Raw genomic sequence first — 23493 nt, 5'->3', positions numbered from 1 at the left:
TTGGAATCGATTGCGCAAATGCGTGTTCATGATATAGCGGTCTTGACCACGTGTTGTAACATGTGGACGTCCACGACGTGGCAAGTCATTGGTGCTTCCCGTTGTTCGAAATCTTACGCAAAGATTTCGTATCGCTCGACTAAAACTCCCAACATGCCTTGCAACATCTTCTGTTGACATGCCAGCATCAATCATGCCAATCGCCCGTTCGCGTAAATTATTTGGGTATTATTGGCATACTAAAAATGCTACAATTTTACAGATTTTGAAGCGTTTTCGTTCACTTGACAACAATGTCAGTAAGATAAGTAAAACAAATTGACCGAATACTACACGGGACATGTCGAACCATGCATGCACGTGCAAATTGATTTTCACGTTGTCGACGATTAACAGTGCAAAAATAATCGATAAAATTCATGAATCCTGATAATACAGCTCAAGGCTAATACTACCTATATAATTTCATTAGACAATGAATTCTTTAACACAACAAATACTATATGTACAAATCGGAAGTTTCTTTTTTTGTTCAGTATATAATGGTCTCAAACCAATTGTAGTTAGAAAATGATTGAAATGTGGCCACACCGTACATATTGAGCAAATCATCTCATAATTACCAATATATAATTTTTTGAAATCCAGGAATATTTATTCAGTACCGATAATACTGTGTGCAATACTTTTACAGGAATATTTGTTCCACAAGTATATAATGCACTTTTTTTAAAAATCAACAAAAGGAAAGGAATGTTTTCAAAAACTTGTTTTAACGACACCACTAGCACATTGATTTATTAATCATCAGCTATTGGATATCAACAATTTGTGGTAATTCTGACACCTGCTACATTTTTTATTAGTAGCAAAGGATCTTATATGCACCATCCTAGACAGGATAGCACATGGCATGGTCCTTACATTGGCACATTTTAAGCTACAGCCATCTAGTGTACATGGTTGACATTTTAGTAGAAAGGAAACAAACAGCCACTACATGGGCTACTCCTTAAAAATAAAGTATACAGGACACTATATACTGCAGCCTTTGATATTAGTTGTGGGGCACTGGTGAGGACGTGAAAACAAATCCAATTGATCATGCGACCCATAGCAGCTCAGGCAAATGCTCTTCCACTTAGCTACATTCTGCTACTTGCACAAAAGGAAATAATATAAGACATTGGCATTTTTTTTCCCGAAACGTGTTCCCAGTAAAATATTAATACATTTTGTGCACATGTTCTATAATAATCACTATTCTCAATGACAATAAAAATGTTTTTAATATTAAAATTTTTATTATCTTCATTCTGCACTGCAAGCAATATACACTGTTTAATAACAAAATCTTTGGCACCTAGATGTCTTCAGTTGCCATTAATACGGGGGGGGGGGGGGGGGGGGGGGGGGGGGGAAAACAACAATTCATAAATACAATGTAGCTTACCTGAACATACTGGATCATATACACTTTAATATCAATAAGACTCTGAAGGTGGCTTGCACACAAATATACCATGTAAACTACAAGTACCCGGTACATGGATACGATTTCTAAATATTTTTGTTTCTCTATATTTATGTAATATAGCCAATGTTTTAAAAAAAAAATTAATCCTTAATTTATGGTCATGAATTATGTTCATGTAGATGATAATGAGTATTTTTAATAACTAATATGTCTTGAAGTAAACACAGAACCACTCCAATAGATTATGAAAATATATCTAACTACAAATCCTTTTAACATACAAACTTAAGGAACTATTTAAACCTATCTTTGGAGCAAAATGAAACAAGATGTGCAGAATATTTACTTTAACTTAAATTGATGTTGTTACATTCAACCATGTCCATTACTTTATGTGTTGCAAGATCTTCAAGTTATGATTATGCAGTTTGAGAATTTTTTTTTTTTTTTTTAAACCTTCATTATTTTATTCTTGGATCTGTGCAAATACTGCCACATAATAATTCAATTCATGGATCTACCACTCAAAAAACGTCCAGGTTATAGCTACTGTTTGCTGTATCTCTTCATCAGTGCATGTATTATAAAGCTTGAAGTTGTAGTCTATTTATTAAACCTGCTCACCCAAAATTCTCTGGCAAAGTCAGACTTTATGGCCACAACCCGTGTATTGAAAACTGCATTCACAACAGTTCTCGCAACACCACTATGTGAGGTACATGGACATGTATTATGGGATTTGTGAACGGGCACAAGAACAGAATTTTGAATACACGGAACAGGTATGCTTAAGCAATTCTTTGACTAAGTAGTGTACAATGTACTTAAAAAATTACCCACCCAGCCTTTTTCTTCTTTTTTTTTTGTAAATTAAAATTTATTAAACACTTGTTGGATAAATAACTGATTTGATCAAACAATATCACCAACAAGCCTATTATATAAAAGTTGAAGATGTAGACATACATTTAAAAAAATGAAAAAGTTTTTGTGGTCGACTGAACAAGGAAAAGTGACAAGAAAACATAACAAAAAGGAAAGAAATGTTTTTAACAACATCTCGGCACATTTCAAACTGGCTATTTGGTGTCCAACACATGGTTATTTTAACATTTTCAATCAAACACATGTTAAGTGGATGGTTGACCTACAATTGGAAGTATATTTTTAATCAATTTGATTGAAATGTGCTCAACTGGTCTACAACCATTAATGGAGCCAATTTTAATCACTATTGTTTGACCTCCCCCACCACCCCTAATGAACGCTTCTTCAAACTGTTCTCTTCTATTTGCATCAAATGGTTGGTTGCATGTTTAGTACATTTAATTTTTTTATTGTTCCTTTTCTTTCAGTTTTTGAAAGGTGGGTGAAAGACATTTAAAAATATTTGTATATAATGGCCTATTTGAACTAAAAGATGCTGGACCAAATGTATTTAACCATTCTAAATATATAGTTTCATGTGTACAAGACAAAGATGTTTTGCAACTTTGGTCTGCTACGTGAATATTCATTGTTGTCAAAACAGTTAAGTGCAAATGTCTCAAAGTCACTGTTACTTTTTGAAAAAGGAATATCGGGCCAGTACATAAATTATGCCAAAAACAAGGTTACAATTAAATACCAAATTTAGAAAAACGAGAAGCAGAGATAAATTATTATCATGGTGACTTTAATTATGAGTTGGGTGGGTTACAGTAAACAATGTATTTAAAAATGTCAGCTCTAATTTCATCAAGTTATTAAAGTTTGCATTAACACCAATTGCCTCTACATGTCTGTCCATTAACTGCCACATGTATGACAAATAATGGTTAAGTAATGTGCTGTGGTGTCATTAAACGTTTCTTTCTGTACACAGGCCCTCCACAGAGTTTATGATAAACATTACAAACCATCAGTCAATCAATTAACTGCCATAAATGTATTCTCTCCTGTAACAAAACATTATGAGCCTATTATAAAAAGAAGAAGAGTAAGATCATAATTGCACAAGGAAGTAAGTTTGGATTGACATTATTTTGTAGTTTCTCCATCACGCATAAACTAAATTCACACTCTTTGTTTCTCACAATAATGCGAGATATTTCAACATTCTCTCCACATATATCCAGTATGCTAAAAATATATTAACATAAAATGTAAATATTAACAATGCAATTTCTGTCAAATCTTAGAAACATGACCAACAAGCAGACATAACCTTAGATTTGGTAATAAGACCAACTATTAACAGCAACATGTGTCATTATTTGTATGATTATGCATATTCATCTGGTTGTCAATCTGCAACATAGTACAATGTGACCAATCAGAGCATGTCATTGAGTAATCTCCCTTACTGTGCCAATCGTATTTGACTTGCATCATTCTATACTTTATAACCCAATGGCATACATCTCAACACCCATTAAACTATGGGGTTTTGGTATCCTAAAACATATTAAATGGTTGCTTTAACCACAATTTGAAGTATATTTTAAATCAATCCGAATGGAATATGCTCAGCTGGTCTATAACCAGTAGTTGCTTTGTTTGACGACACCATTAGACCACACTGATTTATTAATCATCATGTATTGAATGTAAAGCATTTGGTAGTTTCATTCACCCCCCCCCCACCCCCCCACTCCCCCAATACACACTTCAACTTGTTTTCTTTTCCATTTGCATCAAATGATTGGTTTATGTTTATTATATAAACTGGTAATATGTTGGAGTGGACAGTCATATAATATTCAAGTCCCCCTTACAACAAAGCATGAAGTAAGCTTATGAGGTGGGATCAAAATTCAACAAATCCTTTTTCATGTTTGGACAATGTGATAGGATAAGTTGGGCAAATGCTGTCAGATAAATCTGAACATTATCCATGATCGAAACTGTATCTCTGCACAATGCAGAGTTGAATGGATATTTGGCAAAATAGTGGTTGTTTCCGTGAATCTCTTATCTAGTGCCTCACCTATAGGACAGCTAACGGTGTCTTTTTCTGGACAATACATCCTTCCTACACTGCTCAAAGAACTGTCACTCACAGACTAGTACAATAACACTTCTAAAATAACATTTTAATTTGATATTTGGTTAGTAAATTAAGTTCTGAAGTTGCCTCATCGTTATCATGGTTAGCACAAATGTAGTTTGATGTCACACACTAACTAAATCTCATCAAAATCTCATCAAAACCTTATAAAAGTCTTCTTAGCTGTAAACAAATGACCCATCATGGGCGTAGCCAGGATTTTATATTGGGGGGGGGGGGGGGGGGGGGGGGGGCGCAAACCACACTATGTATGTATGATTTTATAAAATTTAATAGTTAAAAAGCAAAAGGTTTGATTGGGGGGATGGCCCCTGTGCTCCCCCTGCCTATGCCACTATGACCCATTGACAGCAAAACATTATTAACAGAATTAATAATGGTAAATATCAAAGGGGTTTACGACATACATGTAGATATTATGGGGAAGTTATAGGATAAATTAAAATACAGAAGGCTTACTGAGGAAAGACTTTATACCATGATACAGACACATGATGCATGTGTGAACTATTCATATAAAAAAAAAACACTTCATTCCAGCAACAACACTCCACATGGGGTCAAACACTTCATCCAACAGATGTAAGGCTTTTCCCCTTAAAATACTGGTTGTACCATAAATATGAACAAAACATACTCACTGCCTTTTATCAAGGAAATTATATATACACATATTCATCATGTATAAAAGATGGAATTAGTTAATTTCAAGCACAGTTACATGTATCAGTCACACATTTCCAGTGTACAAAAAGTAGCATTTTCCATGAAATGACACATCTCTGAATAAATCCAGACATCCCTGAAATAATTCTCACTTCAAATTGAGTCTTCTCAAATACACTTCATGTAGCTTCAACTGATACTGGATAATACTTACTTCTCAGCACCATCAATTAGATGGGATTTGCCCCAGTCTTAAATATTATCTGGTTAAAAGTTGTATGTAACACACATAGCAAAATTATCACCAAGATGGTACATCAACAAGATGGTACACATCTCTTACCATCAGTTATAGGTTGTAAATTTAACCACTTTTTATCATCAACCACATGTAATCAAGCTTCAAACATTTGAGTAAATACCATTGACGTTTGATCAGCAACCTTGTAGTCTGTAATGGGCAATGTTTCTAGCACATGTCTGAACTCATGGCCAGGGCACAATACCTTATAAACCTATGATCAGCAACAACTTGGAATAATAAACCTTTGATCAACATTAACTGGGCAATACATCACTCCAATCAGCATAACTCTGCAGTCAAAACCTACTGGAATTAACAGTACTGTAGTAAAGATATTTTATTAGCACTACAGAATAACATCTGCTGAACTTCTGAAAAGCCAGCAATAATCACCAATTTATTATGGTGGTCAAACAATCCATCTTTAGGATTTATCATTATGTAATACTGTTGATTTGATGTGAACATTGATTCTCCCAATAACTCTCACTGGTTCAGCCATACACCATCACACTCAAGTTCTGGTGAAAACAGAAGTTTATGCAGTGGATGATTATTATATACAGACCTCTAATTATAGGGCCTCTTAAAGATATCACATTGATGGAGAGGTCAACTACTCAGTTTTGCCTTGAAAATAAATAATCCACACAACAAATGGATTCAAGCTGTGCAGGTAAAATATCTATGAAGTTGCATAATTGTCGCAGGGCCATATCCACACAATTATTATATGCGAGAACAGCATTCTGAACCTTACATTATCGCAGTCTCATGTACAAGGTACAGAAAATGTTAATCACTGTGATCACTTGAAACTATGCATTATTGCGTTTTAAAGCTGTGAGATCGTTCACTGTACACCAGCAGGTGAAAATCATACATTTCCACAACATATTGTTCAACTTACTAGAAGGCTTTTAAAGCTAGCATAATCAATAAATCTAACGTGAAGAGATTAAAGGTGATTGTCTTCACAACTTTAAACTGTGCAGGTATTGTATCTTAAAATTAACAAGGTCTATCATTTCACGTGCAGACTGCTGGTAACTTTTTTCAACTTTGCTCCACATTTCTTTGGCTACTTCCTCATCATGTTGAACAAAAACCTGAAATAAAGGAATGAAAGTCACAATATTATTAACAACATATTGTAAGCCTTGTTTTGACATTTCAAAACATTATGTTAAAAGTCAGTTGACAATAGTTCTAAATGTGCATAGCTTTTACCATTTACATATAATGCATTTTAAGCTACTACAAAAAAAACCCAGGATAATCAGAAATGCATCAAATTTACCAAAATTTATATTTTTTAATTATAATTTTTTATTTAAATGTTTTTCTTCATAACCAAATACAATACAATTTTTTTTCTTGCTTATTAAAACGCATCCAAAATGAAAAAAATAAAAAAATAAATGATGTATGGATTTAATAATCACTAATACCAGCAGTATACAGTATCGAAGCAACTCAACAAAATAGTTCAGACCATTTCTTAAACACAAAACCAATTCAAATACGTGACAAGTTATCATTGTAAATTGGTAATGGATGGACAGCTATAATAAAAACACAATCATGGGTGAAGCAAGGGAGAGGAAAACTGAATACCTGATCATTATCGGCTGACGGTGTCAGCTGAAGTGCACTCATGTCAATACTCAGAAACACCGGGTCAGTGCTTTTGATAGCTTCGTTAAGATTCTTCCCTGCTGATATTAACCCCGACACAAGCTCACAAAAGTTTGCAAAAATAAATGGCTGGAAAACAAATAAGAGAAAAGAATGAATTAATGAATGAATTGGTCAACAAATCTATATTTTACAATACTCTAGCCAGCAAAACATTAGCTACTGCATGCTTCAAATAATACTATTTCAGATAAAACCTTGAAATAAAATTTAAAATGTAGGATGTTGCTAGATGGAAAAAACCCAGAAGGTAAAGCTAATATTTTTCACAGTAAAATATATATAACTGTCATATGATGTAGTTTTTGCTTTTTGTCAACCTGATCCACACAGAATACATGGAAAATAATAATCCTAAAGAATTTATAATCTGATTAGACAGAGAAAACCCAAACACCTTCATGACTAGCTCTGGTATATACATGCCAATTTCACTAATTTTGAATACTTAAGTCTCGCATTCAACCAAAATCATATACAATCATGTCAATCTCTGCTGGATTTATAAAATCAGTTTACAAAGACAAAACTATAATTTGTACTGGATAATAATATAAAGCTAGTATCAACCTCTGCCACTGCCCAAAGCAATCTGCAATGCTGTTGAAAGATTGCCGTGTAGTTTGTAATTCTCTGTAGTTTTTTTTTTTTTGCTGTGGACTTGTATTAAAAACAAATTTCACAGCATGTTTTTTGCCTTAGAAATTTTCTTTTTGCAACATGTAATTGCTTTAAGTTTACAGAACAAAGATAAAACAAAACTACTCTAAGCTGGAGTTATCCCACAAAGGTCACAAAAAACCTATTTAGAATGGAAAGAAAGAAAGAAATGTTTTATTTAACAGTGTTCGAGATTAACGGTATCCCAGTATCCCAGAATTTAATTTTGGATACCAGACTTCAAGAACCCAGTATCCCACCGGGATACCATATAAAGTTCTTGGTTTTATTAATCCTGCATTTTTATTTTTTGCTGAAACAGTGAAAGTCGTCATTTACTGGTGAAGTTAAGTAACAGTATTTTTGAGCTCTTACTCAGTCTAATGCTATGCCGTAACAATATCTCCCCCAACTCGTACTCAGTCTAATGCTGGGAACCGCTAAATCGCTATTGTTCTTGTTGGATGTTTCCTCCCTTCAAATTTTATTCGAGATATTGATCGATTCCAAATCTGCAGAAAATTTATATAGGTAGGTTTATCGTTAGTAATGTCAGAAACACTTATTGATTACTGCTAAATATTAATTTATGTCAATAGTATGCAAAAATAGATGCAGCAACTATTTTTGCCAATTCCGTTTGATTGCGAATTTCATGAATTCTGCGATTTTGATTGCGGTGTAGCAATAGATTGGGAACGAGAACGGTGTCGTCCAAATTTGGTATGTTATTTATGAATTTCATTTAAGTGGGATACTAAATTATCAGGTGGGATACCAGCTTTTGAATTGTTAGTATCCAACTGGGATACTGCCCAAAACTTTTAATCTCGAACACTGTTTAACGACGCACTCAACACATTTTATTTACGGTTATATGGCGTCAAACATATGGTTAAGGACCACAGATTCTAAGAGGAAACCCGCTGTCGCCACTACATGGGCTACTCTTCCGATTAGCAGCAAGGGATCTTTTATTTGCGCTTCCCACAGGCAGGATAGCACAAACCATGGCCTTTGTTGAACCAGTTATGGATCACTGGTCGGTGCAAGTGGTTTACACCTACCCATTGAGCCTTGCGGAGCACTCACTCAGGGTTTGGAGTCGGTATCTGGATTAAAAATCCCATGCCTCGACTGGGATCCGAGCCCAGTACCTACCAGCCTGTAGACCGATGGCCTGCCACGACGCCACCTTGGCCGGTATATTTAGAATGGATTTACATTACAAATGTGAGATAAAACTAAACTGGATTAAAATGACCATACAAAAGTGAGATGAAACTAAAGTGTGTTAGATTTACATATATAAGATGAGACAACTCTAACCTGTACTGGACTGACATCTTTCTTCTTCTTGATCTTCCTTGACCAAGACGACTTCAAGGGTTTTAGCACTCGTAGACAGACTCCACACAGGATTGTAGCATGGGACAGCGTCTAATGAAGCAAACAAGACCATGTTACAAGCAATACCTCATAAAGCAAAAACTTAAAGGAACACAACTGATGTGCTATAACCGGACTAGTACATTTAAAAAAAAAAAAAAAAAAAATCACAATAACTTACATTTTCTTTTCTTTTCTTTCACCTTTGATTAACATTTATTGCTTTAAAAAATCAGAATGTGTAACAAGTCCTCAGAACATGTGTTTAATCTATAATTGTTAGGAGTCCAACATATTTGGTTACAGAAGAAACCCACTACTGCCACATAGACTACTTACTGATTAAAAACAATCATTCTGCAGAATTAAATATCTCACATAATATAAACAGATTTGGTAAATAATAAAAAAAATTATGCTAACAAATTCAGGCTTTATTTAGTTCTTAAAACCCCCCAACAAAAAAAACAAAAAACAAACCCACACATTTAAATTAAATTGTAAAACATGCATTAAAGGAAGGGACAATTAAGGCCTTTGGCCTGGTATGCATATTCAATGATATATAATGCACATTATTGCTTAATATCAACAAGTATAATTGTATAGTTAATTAATAAAATGGTTAAATGTGACGGCTAGAATATATAACTGGCTCAGCCATTTTGTACCATCCCAGTGAATACGCCCTCTGGTGGTTACGTAATACTTAATGTGTCACGTCAGGAATAAGTGAAGAAACAAAACACAAAACATACTTGATTTTTGCGGATCCATCGCAATGTTCTGCAATAATATCCATCCCAGTAAGTCAGCAATAAGTATATATTATTTTTCAATACAAAATAAACCATCATTGTCAAAGTGTCAAAATAACTGTACTATGTTTTGTCCCTACATTATCCCACATACTGAAATGATAATTGGAGTGTTTTCTTAGTTAATTGGTCTTTTATCTCCATGGCCTGTACCTTGATTACCGATTGGCAGGTGTATATTTTGGATGGTCATAAGTCAAGGTGTCTAGACAAAAAATATGTGCACGTTTTATAAAGATCACAGGGTACTGTGGGGTAGCCGCGCGGCTACACCTAAAATGATAATGGACATTACCAGCCATTCTGCTTTATTACTGTAAATACTTCTGTGAAACCCTTATTAAGTAGACTTTCCCCATCTAAAAATCACAAAACTGACCAATGACGTAGTCCCAAAGAAAAGAAAATTATCACTTGTGTATCGTGAGTTGTCGTTTTTACTCCAACGTACCCTACCAATAGGCCTAATAATATGCATTTTTTCTTTGGATTTTTTTAAAAGAAAAATACTATAACCCCATTTTGTTCTATTAAAACAAATTGAAATATATTTAGTTAAATAGTTTATTATATTATCACGTCATTTATGTTCTTTTACAAGTCACGTTGATAAAAGCGAACCGTCTTGTCATAAATGACTGCCTTTGTTTATATATTGTGCATACTGGAGTTAGTCGGAGCTAATGTCACTTTGCCCCAAGCTAGAATTCCTGACGCACCGGAAACCAAAAAAAATGGCTGCCCCCAGTTAGCAGGAATAATCACGTTTTTTCATTAACTCTAAAATTACGAGTTTTTTATTTATTAAAGTGTCAGTATGTGTTGGTCGTCCTGGTATGCATCTTTCCAACACATCAGGGTCATATTGGAGTTGACCCTCCCTTTAACCTTCTGAGTACTGCAGGCGAGATATCTCGCCCGACGTCATGTCAGTCGACATACTGTACACTGTATACAGTGCATTCCCCAATTCATATTTCCCGCCGTTTTGCACATGACACTCACCGGAAACGGAAATATAATAAAAGAAAAAAGATTTTTTTTCAAAATGGTAGCTTTTGTTTTGATTTTTTCAATTGAAAATACCTTGAAATTTTGAGTTAAAAAAGTGGTTTTCAGCAAGTATTTTCGCTTGACAACAATGGCGGCACCTTGCGGTCATTTTCAGGGATCGATAGCTGATTGTGACAGCTAATTTGATAATAAATTTGATCAATTTACCAACAACGAAAATTACCAAATATTGCAATATGAATCGTAGTTCGGGTTTAAAAAACAATTCTGGTCAGAAAACCAGTTATCGGGAATAATGGACATAAATACTGGACAGCTGGCCACAAATGCCCGTAAGTAAACGCAACTTTTTCGATTTTTTGCCTAATTTTAATCCCCATTAGCCGATCTAAAAATAATATAAATCACAAAAAAGACACAAAAATAATACTTACCGATTCATATATGAACTTTATTTCACGTATTTATAAAACATTTAAGTGAATATATGTGAGTAAAAATTATAAACTTGTACCCACTCAACGTGGCTTTTGTAAAAAAATTAATCCAGTAGTCTAAAGGTTAAGATGAACACTGATAGATCCAAAGTACATGTATATACTTCAAGTTTAATTGCTCTTAAACTTATAGTTTATAAGAAAGGAAGCGAAATACAAAAACTTAATGTTGAGCTAAATGCAAACATTTACACTGTGGTCACTGCTGTTAAAAAAATAGAATCTTTTACACACACCTTCCAAGACGAATCAGCACAGACACAGCTTTTGACAACGCACAAACTGAAATAGGTAATTCTCTTACTGGAACATTAATTCCCAACAAACAAGTTTGTTTTGTTTAACACCATCACTAGATCACATAGATTTATTAATCATCATTGGATGTCAAACATTTGGTCAATCTTACATATTGTCTTACATAGGAAAACCGCTATACTTTTCCATTAGTAGCAAGGGATCTGCCCCATCCCACAGGCAGGATAGCACATACCACGACCTTTGACATACATGTCGTAGTGCACAGGCTAGAACAAGAAATAGCCCAATGGGTTCACCGACTAATTCCCATCAAATAAGAAATTCTCACCTCTGTACATATCACAAGGTTTTCTAGCACTTCTGGTTTCACTGAGTTTGTATCACTTTCAGACGATACCAAGCTGCCTTGACATTTCGATATTATGCCTGTTAAAATGAATCACAATGTCATTTCTTATTATCCATATTTTTCAAAGAAGTCATGTAAACTAGAGAATACAAAAATAGTACTTAGTTTATATGAGTTAAACTGAGAAGCAATTAACACAATACTAGATGCTAATGAAGCATACAAACGAAGACCACCAATGACAAGTAATACAGGTAACCATTTCATCAATCTGTTTTACTTAACTGAGAAAGTCACTTAAGTTGAATAACACACATAAATACCTTGAAAAAGACATGGCACATCTGTTTCTATGTTCTTTTCTTCACATTGATCTACAAAAGTAGAAAATATTATCTTTTTGTTTGCTGTGTTCAAATCTGATTGACAAAATCAAGCCTATGTGACATTTTCTTACATTCATTGACTAACTACATTGTATAGCAGGCCTCCACAAACTGCACAAGCAACCTTCTCACCCATGCTTTGGTCATGTAACTTTTATTTGACTTAGCAGATTTACCGTTCTTGTAAAACTGACTTTAATAATGATCAGTGTTAGCAAAGTTTGTTTTGTTTAATGACACCAGTAGTACACATTGAGTAATTTATCATTAGCTTTTGGATGTTAAACATTTTTGTAATCTGACGTGCAGTCTTCAGAGGAAATCCACTACATTATTCCTTTAGTAGAAAAGGATCATTTACGTGATCTTTCCACAGTCAGGACAGTACATGCCAAATATTTTGATATACAATGCATCTTACTGTGTTTTAACATTTAAAAAAAAAAAAAAATGAAAAAAAAAGGTCATACAAACTGAAATAGGTGATGCAAATATTTTGAAAAAGAATTTTTGAGGGGTTTATGCAAATGATGACTTTGTAGAGAGCTGTACAGTTTGGAAGAAGAGAAACAGTATTGATGAAGACTGATCACCAGTTTTGATGCATTATTGTTTCCTGAATACATCTCCACTAGTCCTGTGTTCAAATGATCCAAAAACAGATCCATGGCTATATATTCACACAAAAATATAATACACAATTTTAAAGAAATAAAATATGCAATTCTACGTTCAAAGCACAGTTATATTATTTTTATATATATATATATATATATTAATTTAAATCAATTTTAGTGAAACATAAGGATCCCGAACAATGCTAAAACAATACATATCCCCTACCAACAAGTTTTCATATCTTCTAAATTCAAGGGCCATAACTCTTGTCAAAAATGGGCAAATCTCGATGGAAGTCAAACATGAGTAGTCAAAATCGAAGAGTACCGGCCTCGGTGGTGTCGTGATTAAGACATCGTTAAGGCTGGTAGGTACTGGGTTCGCAGCCCGGTACCGGTTTCCACCCAGAGCGAGTTTTACCGACTCAATGGGTAGGTGTAAGACCACTACACCTGCTTTTCTCTCACAAACCACTAACAACCCAATGTCCTGCACAGACAGCCCAGATAGTTAAGGTGTGTGCCCAGAACAGCGTGCTTGAACCTTAATTGGATATAAGCACGAATATAAAGTTGAAATGAAAAAAAGAGAGAATTAACCCTACATGATAAAGCTATATACCGTACAGAAAAAGTCCAGAAAACCATATATGGAAGGATGGATGGACAAAAACACTGTACTGTTTGATTTGGAGGAGGTTCTCTGTAACAAACATATATTGAGAACTCAAAAGTAAACCTACCTATACCATTTTCTTGTATACTATTTACATATAGAACATGTTTCACCATAGCAGTCAAAACTTTGTGGTGTTCTCCGTGAAGATAAGAAGACATTCTTGTTCTAAAGGGGCCCTGATAAGGATACTGGAACATAAACAAAAAGCAAAATGAATGCCAATAAATTATAACTTCTTATTTTATTTACAGCAATTATCAAGAATTTGTTTTTGCAAAAATATCAGTCTTTATTACAGGTAAAATATATGTGGAGTTTATATAGAGGATTCGTCACGAGCATTTTTTAATATGAAAAATATCAACCGAGTCTATGTTAATCGGTATTTGTCAAGGCTCTGCCGAAACAAATACCGATTAACTAGACGAGGTTGATATTTTACATATTTAAAAAACACGAGTAGCGAATTCTATTTATCCTATAACACTTCTAAAATAACATTCTAATTACTTTTTTAGTAAATCACAGTACTAAAGTTGACATCATCACGATTAGCACAGATTACTTTGACATCACGCATTTTAAATAAATCTTTGAAAACATTACGCTCAGGTACATGGGTCTTGTTGGCTTGTAAGCAAATGACCCATCCACAGCAACAAATTACCTAGAGACCTTGCAGATTTACATACCATTATTAACCGGGTTAATAAACTAAACTTATCATATGGGTTTATGACATGGATATCATGGTTAAGTTATAGGATAAAAAGATATATCAAATCATATACACTGGTGGCACTTAAGTCTGCGCACCTAAGCATTTGTGTGATATTTTAGAATTAAAATCTTTCTTTAAAAATATTTGTTTCACCGCCACAGTACAATGGAACAATAAACGTGTTACTACTGAAAGTTATTTTAATTTTAATGTTTTTTAAACTCAAGTAATGAACGCACTTTTTAGTGGGACCCCCTGTATTTACTGACCTGCATGACGGCATATAAGTCTGTGCAGCAACAACAACAAATAATGGATCCTACTTTTTGTAAGTTCTAAACACACACCTCCTATTATAGTCTTGTTTCAGAAAAATTTAGATTATGAAAATGAGATAAATATAAATGGTGTTAATAAAAAAACATGATTATTCCTGCCAACTGGGGGCAGCCATTTTGTTTCGTTTTTGTGACGTCCGGTGGGATAGCTTGGGGCGAAGTGACGTCAGCTCCTGACCATCTCTTGTATGTACAGTGTAAACAAAAGCAGTAATTTTTGACAAGGTGCTTCTCTTTGATAAACCTGACTTGTAAAACAGCATAAATGACGTAATAATATAATAAACTATTTAACTAAATATATTTCAAGTTGCATTAATGGAACAAAATAGGGTTATAGTATTTTTCTCTGTTAAATAATCCAAAGGAAAAATGTACACTATTTGGCCTATTGATATACTACGTTGGAGCAAAAATGACAACCCACGATACCCAAGTAATAATTTTCTTTTCTACTACGCAATTGGTCAGTTCTGTGGTTTTAGATGGAAAAGTCTACTTAATCAATAGTTTTACAGAACTATTTACAGTAATAAACCATGTCCATTACAATTTTAGGGGCGACAGGTAATATTCCACAATACCGGTATGTATTTTTGTGTCTAGACAGCGTCAATTAATTGGCTCGTCTGGTTACCAATCAAATACACACCTGCCAATCAGGAATCACAGGTAGAAGCAACTAACAGCATAGACCAATTAACTAAGTTCTAAAGCTCATTCCTGACGTTACGCGTTAAGTATTACGTAATCACCAGCTCGCCAGAGGGCGTACTCACTGAGATGGTACAAAATGGCTGCGCCCGTTATATATAACAGCCGTCACATTTAACCGTGTTATTAATTAACTATACGATTATACGTGTTGATATTAAGCAATAATGTGCATTATATATCGTTGAATATGTATACCAGGCCAAATGCCTTAATTGTTCTCTCCTTTAACAGATAAAATAAAACATTTATTTCATTTATGGATTAATAAATTACAATAAGGTATGTATTGAAGCTTCTCTGTAAACTTGTGTAAGTTCATATACAAGGTTAATCATTACAGCGATGACAGACACATGTTGACAGGTGATACAAAAACATGTTGATCGAGGCTGGCAAAAGTATACTTTTAGTGCATTAATTCAGAGTTTTTAATCAAATTGTAATTAAATTAACGTTGAATGTTTGTTTACAAACATACCCCAACACTTGTTTCAAGACGTAATGTAACGTAATTAACATGCACAGACTTTTGTGCCGCCGAGACTAAGGTGACATGAGTGTACAGAAGTATATCAAAATTTTAAAGACTGAATAGTTATATATTATAATACTAACATATGAATAATCTCCTTGACAATAAAATTAGCTACAATAAAGGATGACACAGTGAATGCAGAAATATGTTTATGCTTCATTTCAGTTGTTATTTGCTGTCGACAGCCAACTCCCTTCCAGCCATATTACAAGACTAGCTTTTATATCAGCTATATTCCTTCGCATGGAGATATATCCCTTGACTAAAACATTATCTTACAATAAAGATTAGTTTAATATTTGCAGTGAAAAGTAACCTTAAACATAATATGACATCCCAAAGATCAAACTCTTCAGCACAGACACAATTATATTAAAAAAAAACAGTGCTCACCTCAGGTGGGTTAATGTAAGACTGGCATTTCTCAAGATGAGACTGCAGCTGTGACAGCAAATCCTCGACAATATCAGGCAGTGAGGCGGGGCCATTGGTCACACCATTTTTATTACTGTTCTCACAGCACTGGTGCCCCAACTTGACACTGGCAGCCAGTAATCTCAAAGTCAAATTTCTCAATCTCAACCACGCTTTCTAGAATGACAAAGAAAAGTAATAACTAACAAAATGGATATTTAAAGCAATAGGGTGATAGTCAACTGAAGGATTAATAAAATATTTTTGACACTTGTGCATTTGACATAAATTTATTAAATTATCAGGCAATTGCAGAAAACCAATGGGAGTAGTAAAACTTTAATAATATGAGAAAACCTTCTTTTTTTAAAAACTAATTTATAATAAAAAAAATTAAATATTCAAGTACTCATTTCTAATAGTAAAATGCTAATTATTAAAACACAAGCACATACCTCTTCCCTGAATGACTGCTGTTGTAACTCATCCAAATTAAACCTGTTAGTAACACATATCACAGAATCAGCCATGTGAGAAAACAAAAATCACTTAAAAACATTTTTAATTTGTTAATAGTAGTCATTTTTATTTTATTTTTTTAAATCTTATAGAAATAAAGAAATGTTTATTTATTTAACAATGCCCTCAATACATTTTAATTACAGTTGTAAGTCAGAATAAATACTTTTTGTTTCAATTAAATTATATTTTAATTGAGGTAGAATGCTACCATCTTCAATAGGAAAAAACAACAAAAAACACCACCACTTAACATTTTTTGGAACATTTTTAAACATGCCTTGCAAATAGATGCAAGAATATATTGTGTACTATTGTCTTAGTGCAATGAAATGTATTTTGTCATAGAAATGTTAAAATATTAATTCACAATTTTTGCAGATCTATTTTTAATTAAGTTTCAGGGTGTCAGTGAAGACAAACACAGTAAAAGAAAGACGTTACCTAGAGGGAGGGTCCCAACAGCTCATAACTTTAAAGTCTCGGTTGTCACGTAGTTTATCAAAATTAGTCTTATCTGCAAATTAATAAAATCTCTCAATCATTTATCCCAAAATGAATATTGATTAAAAAAACCCCAATAAAATGCTATTTGCACACAATTTAAATTAAAGTAGTTTTAAGAATGGTTAGCAACATAATTTCATTTAAGGATAAACAATGTCTTAAATAAAAATATATAAAATCTGAGATAATATGGCAAAAACTTCATTAAAAGAACAGATTTTCCCAAGGGTAGTCCATTCCTTGACATGGTGAGGTAGCTTGTATGTTTCAGTGAGAGCTGTACCAGTGGTAGCTTCAACTCCTGGTAGGGAATGAATTACAGAATGAATGAATGAATGAAATGTTTTATTTAATGACACACTCATCACATTTTATTTACGGTTATATGGCGTCAGGCATATGGTCAAGGACCACACAGATATAGAGAGAGGAAATCCGCTGTCGCCACTTCATGGGCTACTCTTTTCGATTAGCAGCAAGGGATCTTTTATATGCACCATCCCACAGACAGGATAGTACATACCACAGCCTTTGTTATACCAATTGTGGAGCACTGGCCGAAACGAGAAATAGCCCACTGGGCCCACCGACAGGGATCAATCCTAAACCAACTGCACATCAAGCTAGCGCTTTACCACTGGGATATGTCCCGTCCCTGAATGAATGAATGAATGTTTAACAACACTCCAGCATGAAAAAAATACATTGACTATTGGGTGTCAAACTATGGTAAATGCAAAACATCAAGTGATCCTGGTAGGACCACCCAAGCTGGATTGGTCAAAGGGCGATGGCTAAACTAATATGGCAGGATGAGCTGGGCCAAACTACTTGTAGGGAGTTGCCTAACTGCAGCTCAATGCACATTTGCTTATATGACAAACAATAGAAAATCTACTGGGGACCATCTGAATGTTCGAAGAAGAAGAATGACCTCGCAAAATTAAAATAAAATTTGCTAAATGTTTTTAAATTTTGCCAATTGTGTCAGACTAGCTGCTGTAGGTTACACATGCATGTAAACAAATTTGTTGATCATATTTACAAACAAAACCCCAGTGACTGACAACCAAATCCAAAAGCTGCCAATCTAATTTAAATTAGCTCCACTATTACATGTGGATCTAATAGCAGCCCGTTGAAGCTCATGTTCAGTTGACCTTTCATTCGACCAATCAAACCTTACTTGCAAAATCATGCCAGTAATTTGAAAACATTCGGGATTATGCCGAGGGTATACAAAATGATTTGGGTGAATTACGAAGTATGCCGGAAACTAATTTCAATATAAAATTTGTTTCAAGACGGAAAAAACCCCGTGATGGTATATAGCCACAAAATCTGTTTATACTAGTATACAATCCAGAGTTTATTACTGCAATTTTCCCACTGTTTTTTCAATGTTGAAATAGACCAACAAGTTCGCCTATTGCATAAATAGTCTCGACCGATATTTTTAGAATTTGTTTGCTCCAGAATAACATTATAAAAGGCGAAGTGTAATGAGTCGATATTTAAATTGTTATTTATAGATGAAATGTCACCTGGACATGGGAGTCCATGCAATGCTGTTAGATCTACTGGTGAGACCAGTAGAGCTAATTTTAATCAGATTGAAAAGCTGCATTCAATTTTTACTGATACATGTTACATTTATTGTACTTTAACTTTTTTTTTTAAACTGCAACGCTTTTGTAAACTTGATTCACTTTAAAAGCAGGAAATACACATATAGAAAATTCAGGTAAATTACGAACACCATTTTTAAATTCAAGTATTCTATATGGTCTGTGTGATCCTCATACAACTGTAAGCAAATCAATGTTAATTGACTACCTTGCTCTGGATCAATTTCCATGTAAGTAATCATCTGTTCTGTACTCGAGTGACTAAAAACAGAAACAATATTTCAACCTTTATGAAGATAATACACATGTAAGAACATCAGATTAATGATAAACAAACATTTAGTATGAAATGCCAAATGACCGAAGTCTGACACTTTTCGCCTGTTGATTCATGAATTATATAATTACCCACTTATTAAAGTTTTTAACATTAATAATTTTGATAACTACTAAAGGGGCTACTTTAAAAAAAAAATTAACATCAAGATTTGTTTGTTCTTCCAGACATATGAAGAACATGCAAAAGGTTTATACTGATATCTAAACAACCAATGCTGAGTAACTCTTAAATTCTTTTACAAAAATAAAGAAAACTGTTCCTATATTGGAAGTGTTTTTAACGAGTGTATCATAGTCTTACTGAATGCAGTCCATTTCTTACTTGTAAGTATCTAGAATGAGATCAAGTAGCAGTCTCTCAGCAGTTGCACTGGCGTACTGTATAGAATCTTGCAACCTTTCACGGAATTTCACAAACTCACTGATCTGAAAAAGCATACAGTGAGATCTTGCTATAACAAACAAAAACAAAGTACCAATGACATTTACAATACCTGATCTGAGATGTAATAAGTTGCACAATTGTTTAATTGATATTTTTCAGTACACCCAATGAGGTTCCCCCCCCCACTCCATGACTAGTTAATAACCAAAGGCTATGGTATGGATATATCGGGCGCTGACAATTAAAATAGGCTATGTTCAATCATTACAAAAATGACAGCAGTCAACTATTTCAAGTTCCCACTTTTCTTAAATCACGGCTTCTAGAATTTTTTTTTTTAATCCACTAGCCATGGGATTAGTGATTTAAAACATTTACTAGCCATGATTAAAAATTCACTAACCCTACTTTACTTTAAGTTAATACAATTTTACCAAATAACAGTTATAATCAGATGTCACCTAAAGAGGGAGATAGAGCTTAAAAGCACTAACAATGGTGGTTGGGGTGGGAGCAGGATATTCATATTTACAAAACAGACGTAACTGCAACATTTGACATAAAAATTTCACTAGCCGTTGGGCATGGCAATAGTAGTTATTTACTAGCCCAACATTGAATATCACTAGCCATGGGAGTGGGGCTACCATAATCTAGAAGCCCTGCTTAAATAGTTAATTTTAGGGGAGACATACATGTAAAAGAATTGACAGATAGCTAAATAATTTGAGTAAATAAATAAAACTGCTTTTTTAAAATAGATTTTTCAGAATTTTTTACACATTAAAACTTGTTAATCTGAAACCCAATATTTTGGACAAAACCAGCTTCAGTTGTCATCCCTGGATATCAAAGATCATTTGCTTCTGTTCAGTAGGAGCACCTAGCAGTGATGACAGTGGATTTTCTCTACTGTAGCATACTCTAGATCAAAACTGACACAAAACATGCTCAGGTGTCATCAACTCTTTGCCTGCTACAGCAGCAAATGCTACCTAATTCTATGTCTTCATGGGCAACTTTCTTCAGTATTTGCTACCCAGTGGAATTCATTATTGCATTCCAAATTTAAATCAGTGTCTCTCCACTATCATACTAACAATTACAATAACTGAAACTCACCTACATTTAAAATAATTTTGCCAGTGGCAGGAACTATGATAGGTATTCCCACCCCCCTTTGATTTTAAACAGCAATCAAAGAGTTAAACATTCTTTGCTTTTAAATTTCTCCCGTGAAAGTAAGTTTCCACCTCTTCCTTTCTAAGGAACATAATGTATAAATCTTGTAGTATTTTAACCTTACCTTTCCAAATGATCCATACTTGTATGAAGACAAAAGATATTCTGTTGTCTGAAAGTAGAAAATTCATTTACTTCATTATTCAATTCTATTTTATACTAACAGTAATTTACAGAGGACATTAAACTACTTATTTCTATTACACCGGAACAGACTTTTCAAACTCTTTTTATTGTGAAAATGTAACAAATAATTGTCTTGGGAGTATTCTTACAGAATTTGACCTTCCTTTTATTATAATACGGGTAATGCTAAAATCTCATATCTATTCACCATATCTATTACTTATCATCATAAAAAAGAATTGTAATGTAAATACCAATTAAAAATTAAATTAAAATTCATCTCAGTCCACAAAACAATTTTAAAATTCTGTATTTATTCAATGCAGGGGATATGGTAAAGAGTTACCTCTTTATGATTGACAGTGAAAAAGCGAAGCATAGTTCCATACATTGCACAAGCTGCCACAAAGTGACCTAGCCTTCCTACGTGACTTGACACAGTATGACTGGAACAAAAAAAATAAAAAATTGTTACCAACATTTACAAAAAAGACATAATGATAAAACATGAATATGTCATGCATTAAATCCTCAAACATAATTTTTATTCAAAGGGATACATAGTTTTTAGATTTCACTCACAATGTTTTTAATAATCAGGCTTTCTTGAATTATCAAAATGAAGCTAAAATTAATTTCTGAAGACTGACCAAATAACAACAATCTGTCTACAATGAAGACCAGGCTACCTAAAGTCAATTTGATCTCAACATGCCATTGCTCGCCTAATTCCCATTGATGGATCCCAATGGGCTATTTCTCATTCCAGCCAATGTACTACGAATGGTATATCACAGGCCGTACTTATAAAATATCTCTTGCTACTAATGGAAAAATGTAGCAGGCTTCCTCTCTAAGACTATGCCACAATTACCAAATGTCCGACAACCAATAGCCAATAATGAATATATCAATATGCTCTAGTGTTATCATTATAACAAAACAAACTTTAATTTTTAACTTTTAAACTTTAGCCATTAGCAATTTACTAGATTTTGTACAAGTATATTGTGTGCTTAATTTCTACTCAGGTCAGATCAATCTGATCTTTCAGATGAGGTATCACTTCTAATATCTTCCTATATCTGTTCCCAGGGCGAATTCATTAATCCCAAAATATAAAGCATCTTAATATGTTATCTATGGCTTCTTACCCCAGTGTGTCATTCATTATATGTTTTATTTCCATCCCATCATACAAAGTAGGACACGGACCAAACGCACCTGTAATTATGAAAAAGTGAATTACAAAAGTACATATTCATCTTTTACGACCAAAATATACTAAATTAGGCCTTAAAATTGTGTGGTAAACAAAAATATACAGTAATATACACATTAATAAAAATGTATGCATTAAATAAGTGCCAAGGCACAAATTTATTGGCATGATGCATAAGTGTATCATAGCACACAGGTTAAGCACAATTGAATTTAAATTAAGAAATTCTCGATTTCGGTAAAAATGTGTTCTAAATGACTGATTTTTAGATTGAACATTTCAAGGGACATCATCAAAATCTAAATCAATCAAATATCAGTTCATGTGATTTCCACCTAAATAACTGATTGTTTAATTAAATGACTTATATTTGCATAACCTAACCAATTACCCAAAACTCGCACTGAAATTAGCCATCTTCTGAAGTTTGCAACTTTTCACTTCAGAACATGCAATGATTCACCAAATAACCAATTGCTAGTTCGATTGAATTTAATGTTGCACAACCAACATGATAACAAAACAATGAAATGTTATGCCATGCACTTCGAAACATTAAACAGCATAAACCATCAACCATTCTCTCTTATAATTACTGGATTGCAAATTAATGATGGAACAGGAACAATGTATAATTCATAGAGTTGACAATAGTAATTTAAAAATTACTTGCAAAAATTAACAAGACATCGAAAACTGAAAATCCAATTGCATCTGCATGATCCTATCCCTGTATGTGAAGTTTAAGAAAATCAGATGAGAAATTAAGTCTGTAGAGCAGTGATTTGTTATTTCTATATCTAGTAACAGTAATTTTGACTTTTGACAGAAAGAGGCAAAATGCGAACTCGTTCAAGGTGTCCTGATCCTATTTAATATGGGAAGTTTAATGAGAATTTAATGACAAATGAAGTTGTATGAGTGTCGAGGTCAGGT

The 23493-nt window shown here is 33.7% G+C and overlaps 1 protein-coding gene across 1 annotated transcript in view; it reads right to left on the bottom strand.

Moving 5' to 3' along the window:
- Positions 1-1421: 1421 nt before the first annotated feature.
- LOC121367909 (N-alpha-acetyltransferase 25, NatB auxiliary subunit-like) overlaps positions 1422-23493 on the bottom strand; it is a 48320-nt gene continuing 26248 nt past the window's right edge. Inside the window, exons 15-28 of the mRNA XM_041492358.1 lie at positions 22490-22559; positions 21682-21781; positions 21274-21321; positions 19905-20008; positions 19452-19504; positions 17553-17625; positions 17045-17087; positions 16569-16766; positions 13929-14052; positions 12506-12556; positions 12162-12259; positions 9184-9294; positions 7114-7263; positions 1422-6605 (exon numbers count right to left, since the gene is read on the bottom strand). Coding sequence (XP_041348292.1) covers positions 6471-6605; positions 7114-7263; positions 9184-9294; positions 12162-12259; positions 12506-12556; positions 13929-14052; positions 16569-16766; positions 17045-17087; positions 17553-17625; positions 19452-19504; positions 19905-20008; positions 21274-21321; positions 21682-21781; positions 22490-22559 — 1358 coding nt within the window. The 3' untranslated portion in view covers positions 1422-6470. The remainder of the gene's footprint in view (positions 6606-7113; positions 7264-9183; positions 9295-12161; positions 12260-12505; positions 12557-13928; positions 14053-16568; positions 16767-17044; positions 17088-17552; positions 17626-19451; positions 19505-19904; positions 20009-21273; positions 21322-21681; positions 21782-22489; positions 22560-23493) is intronic.

This window comes from Gigantopelta aegis, chromosome 3 (assembly GCF_016097555.1).
Source record: "Gigantopelta aegis isolate Gae_Host chromosome 3, Gae_host_genome, whole genome shotgun sequence".
NCBI classification, from domain to species: domain Eukaryota; kingdom Metazoa; phylum Mollusca; class Gastropoda; order Neomphalida; family Peltospiridae; genus Gigantopelta; species Gigantopelta aegis.
The sequence above is the reverse complement of the archived record's forward strand: the minus strand, read 5'-3'. Positions and strand labels throughout refer to the sequence as shown.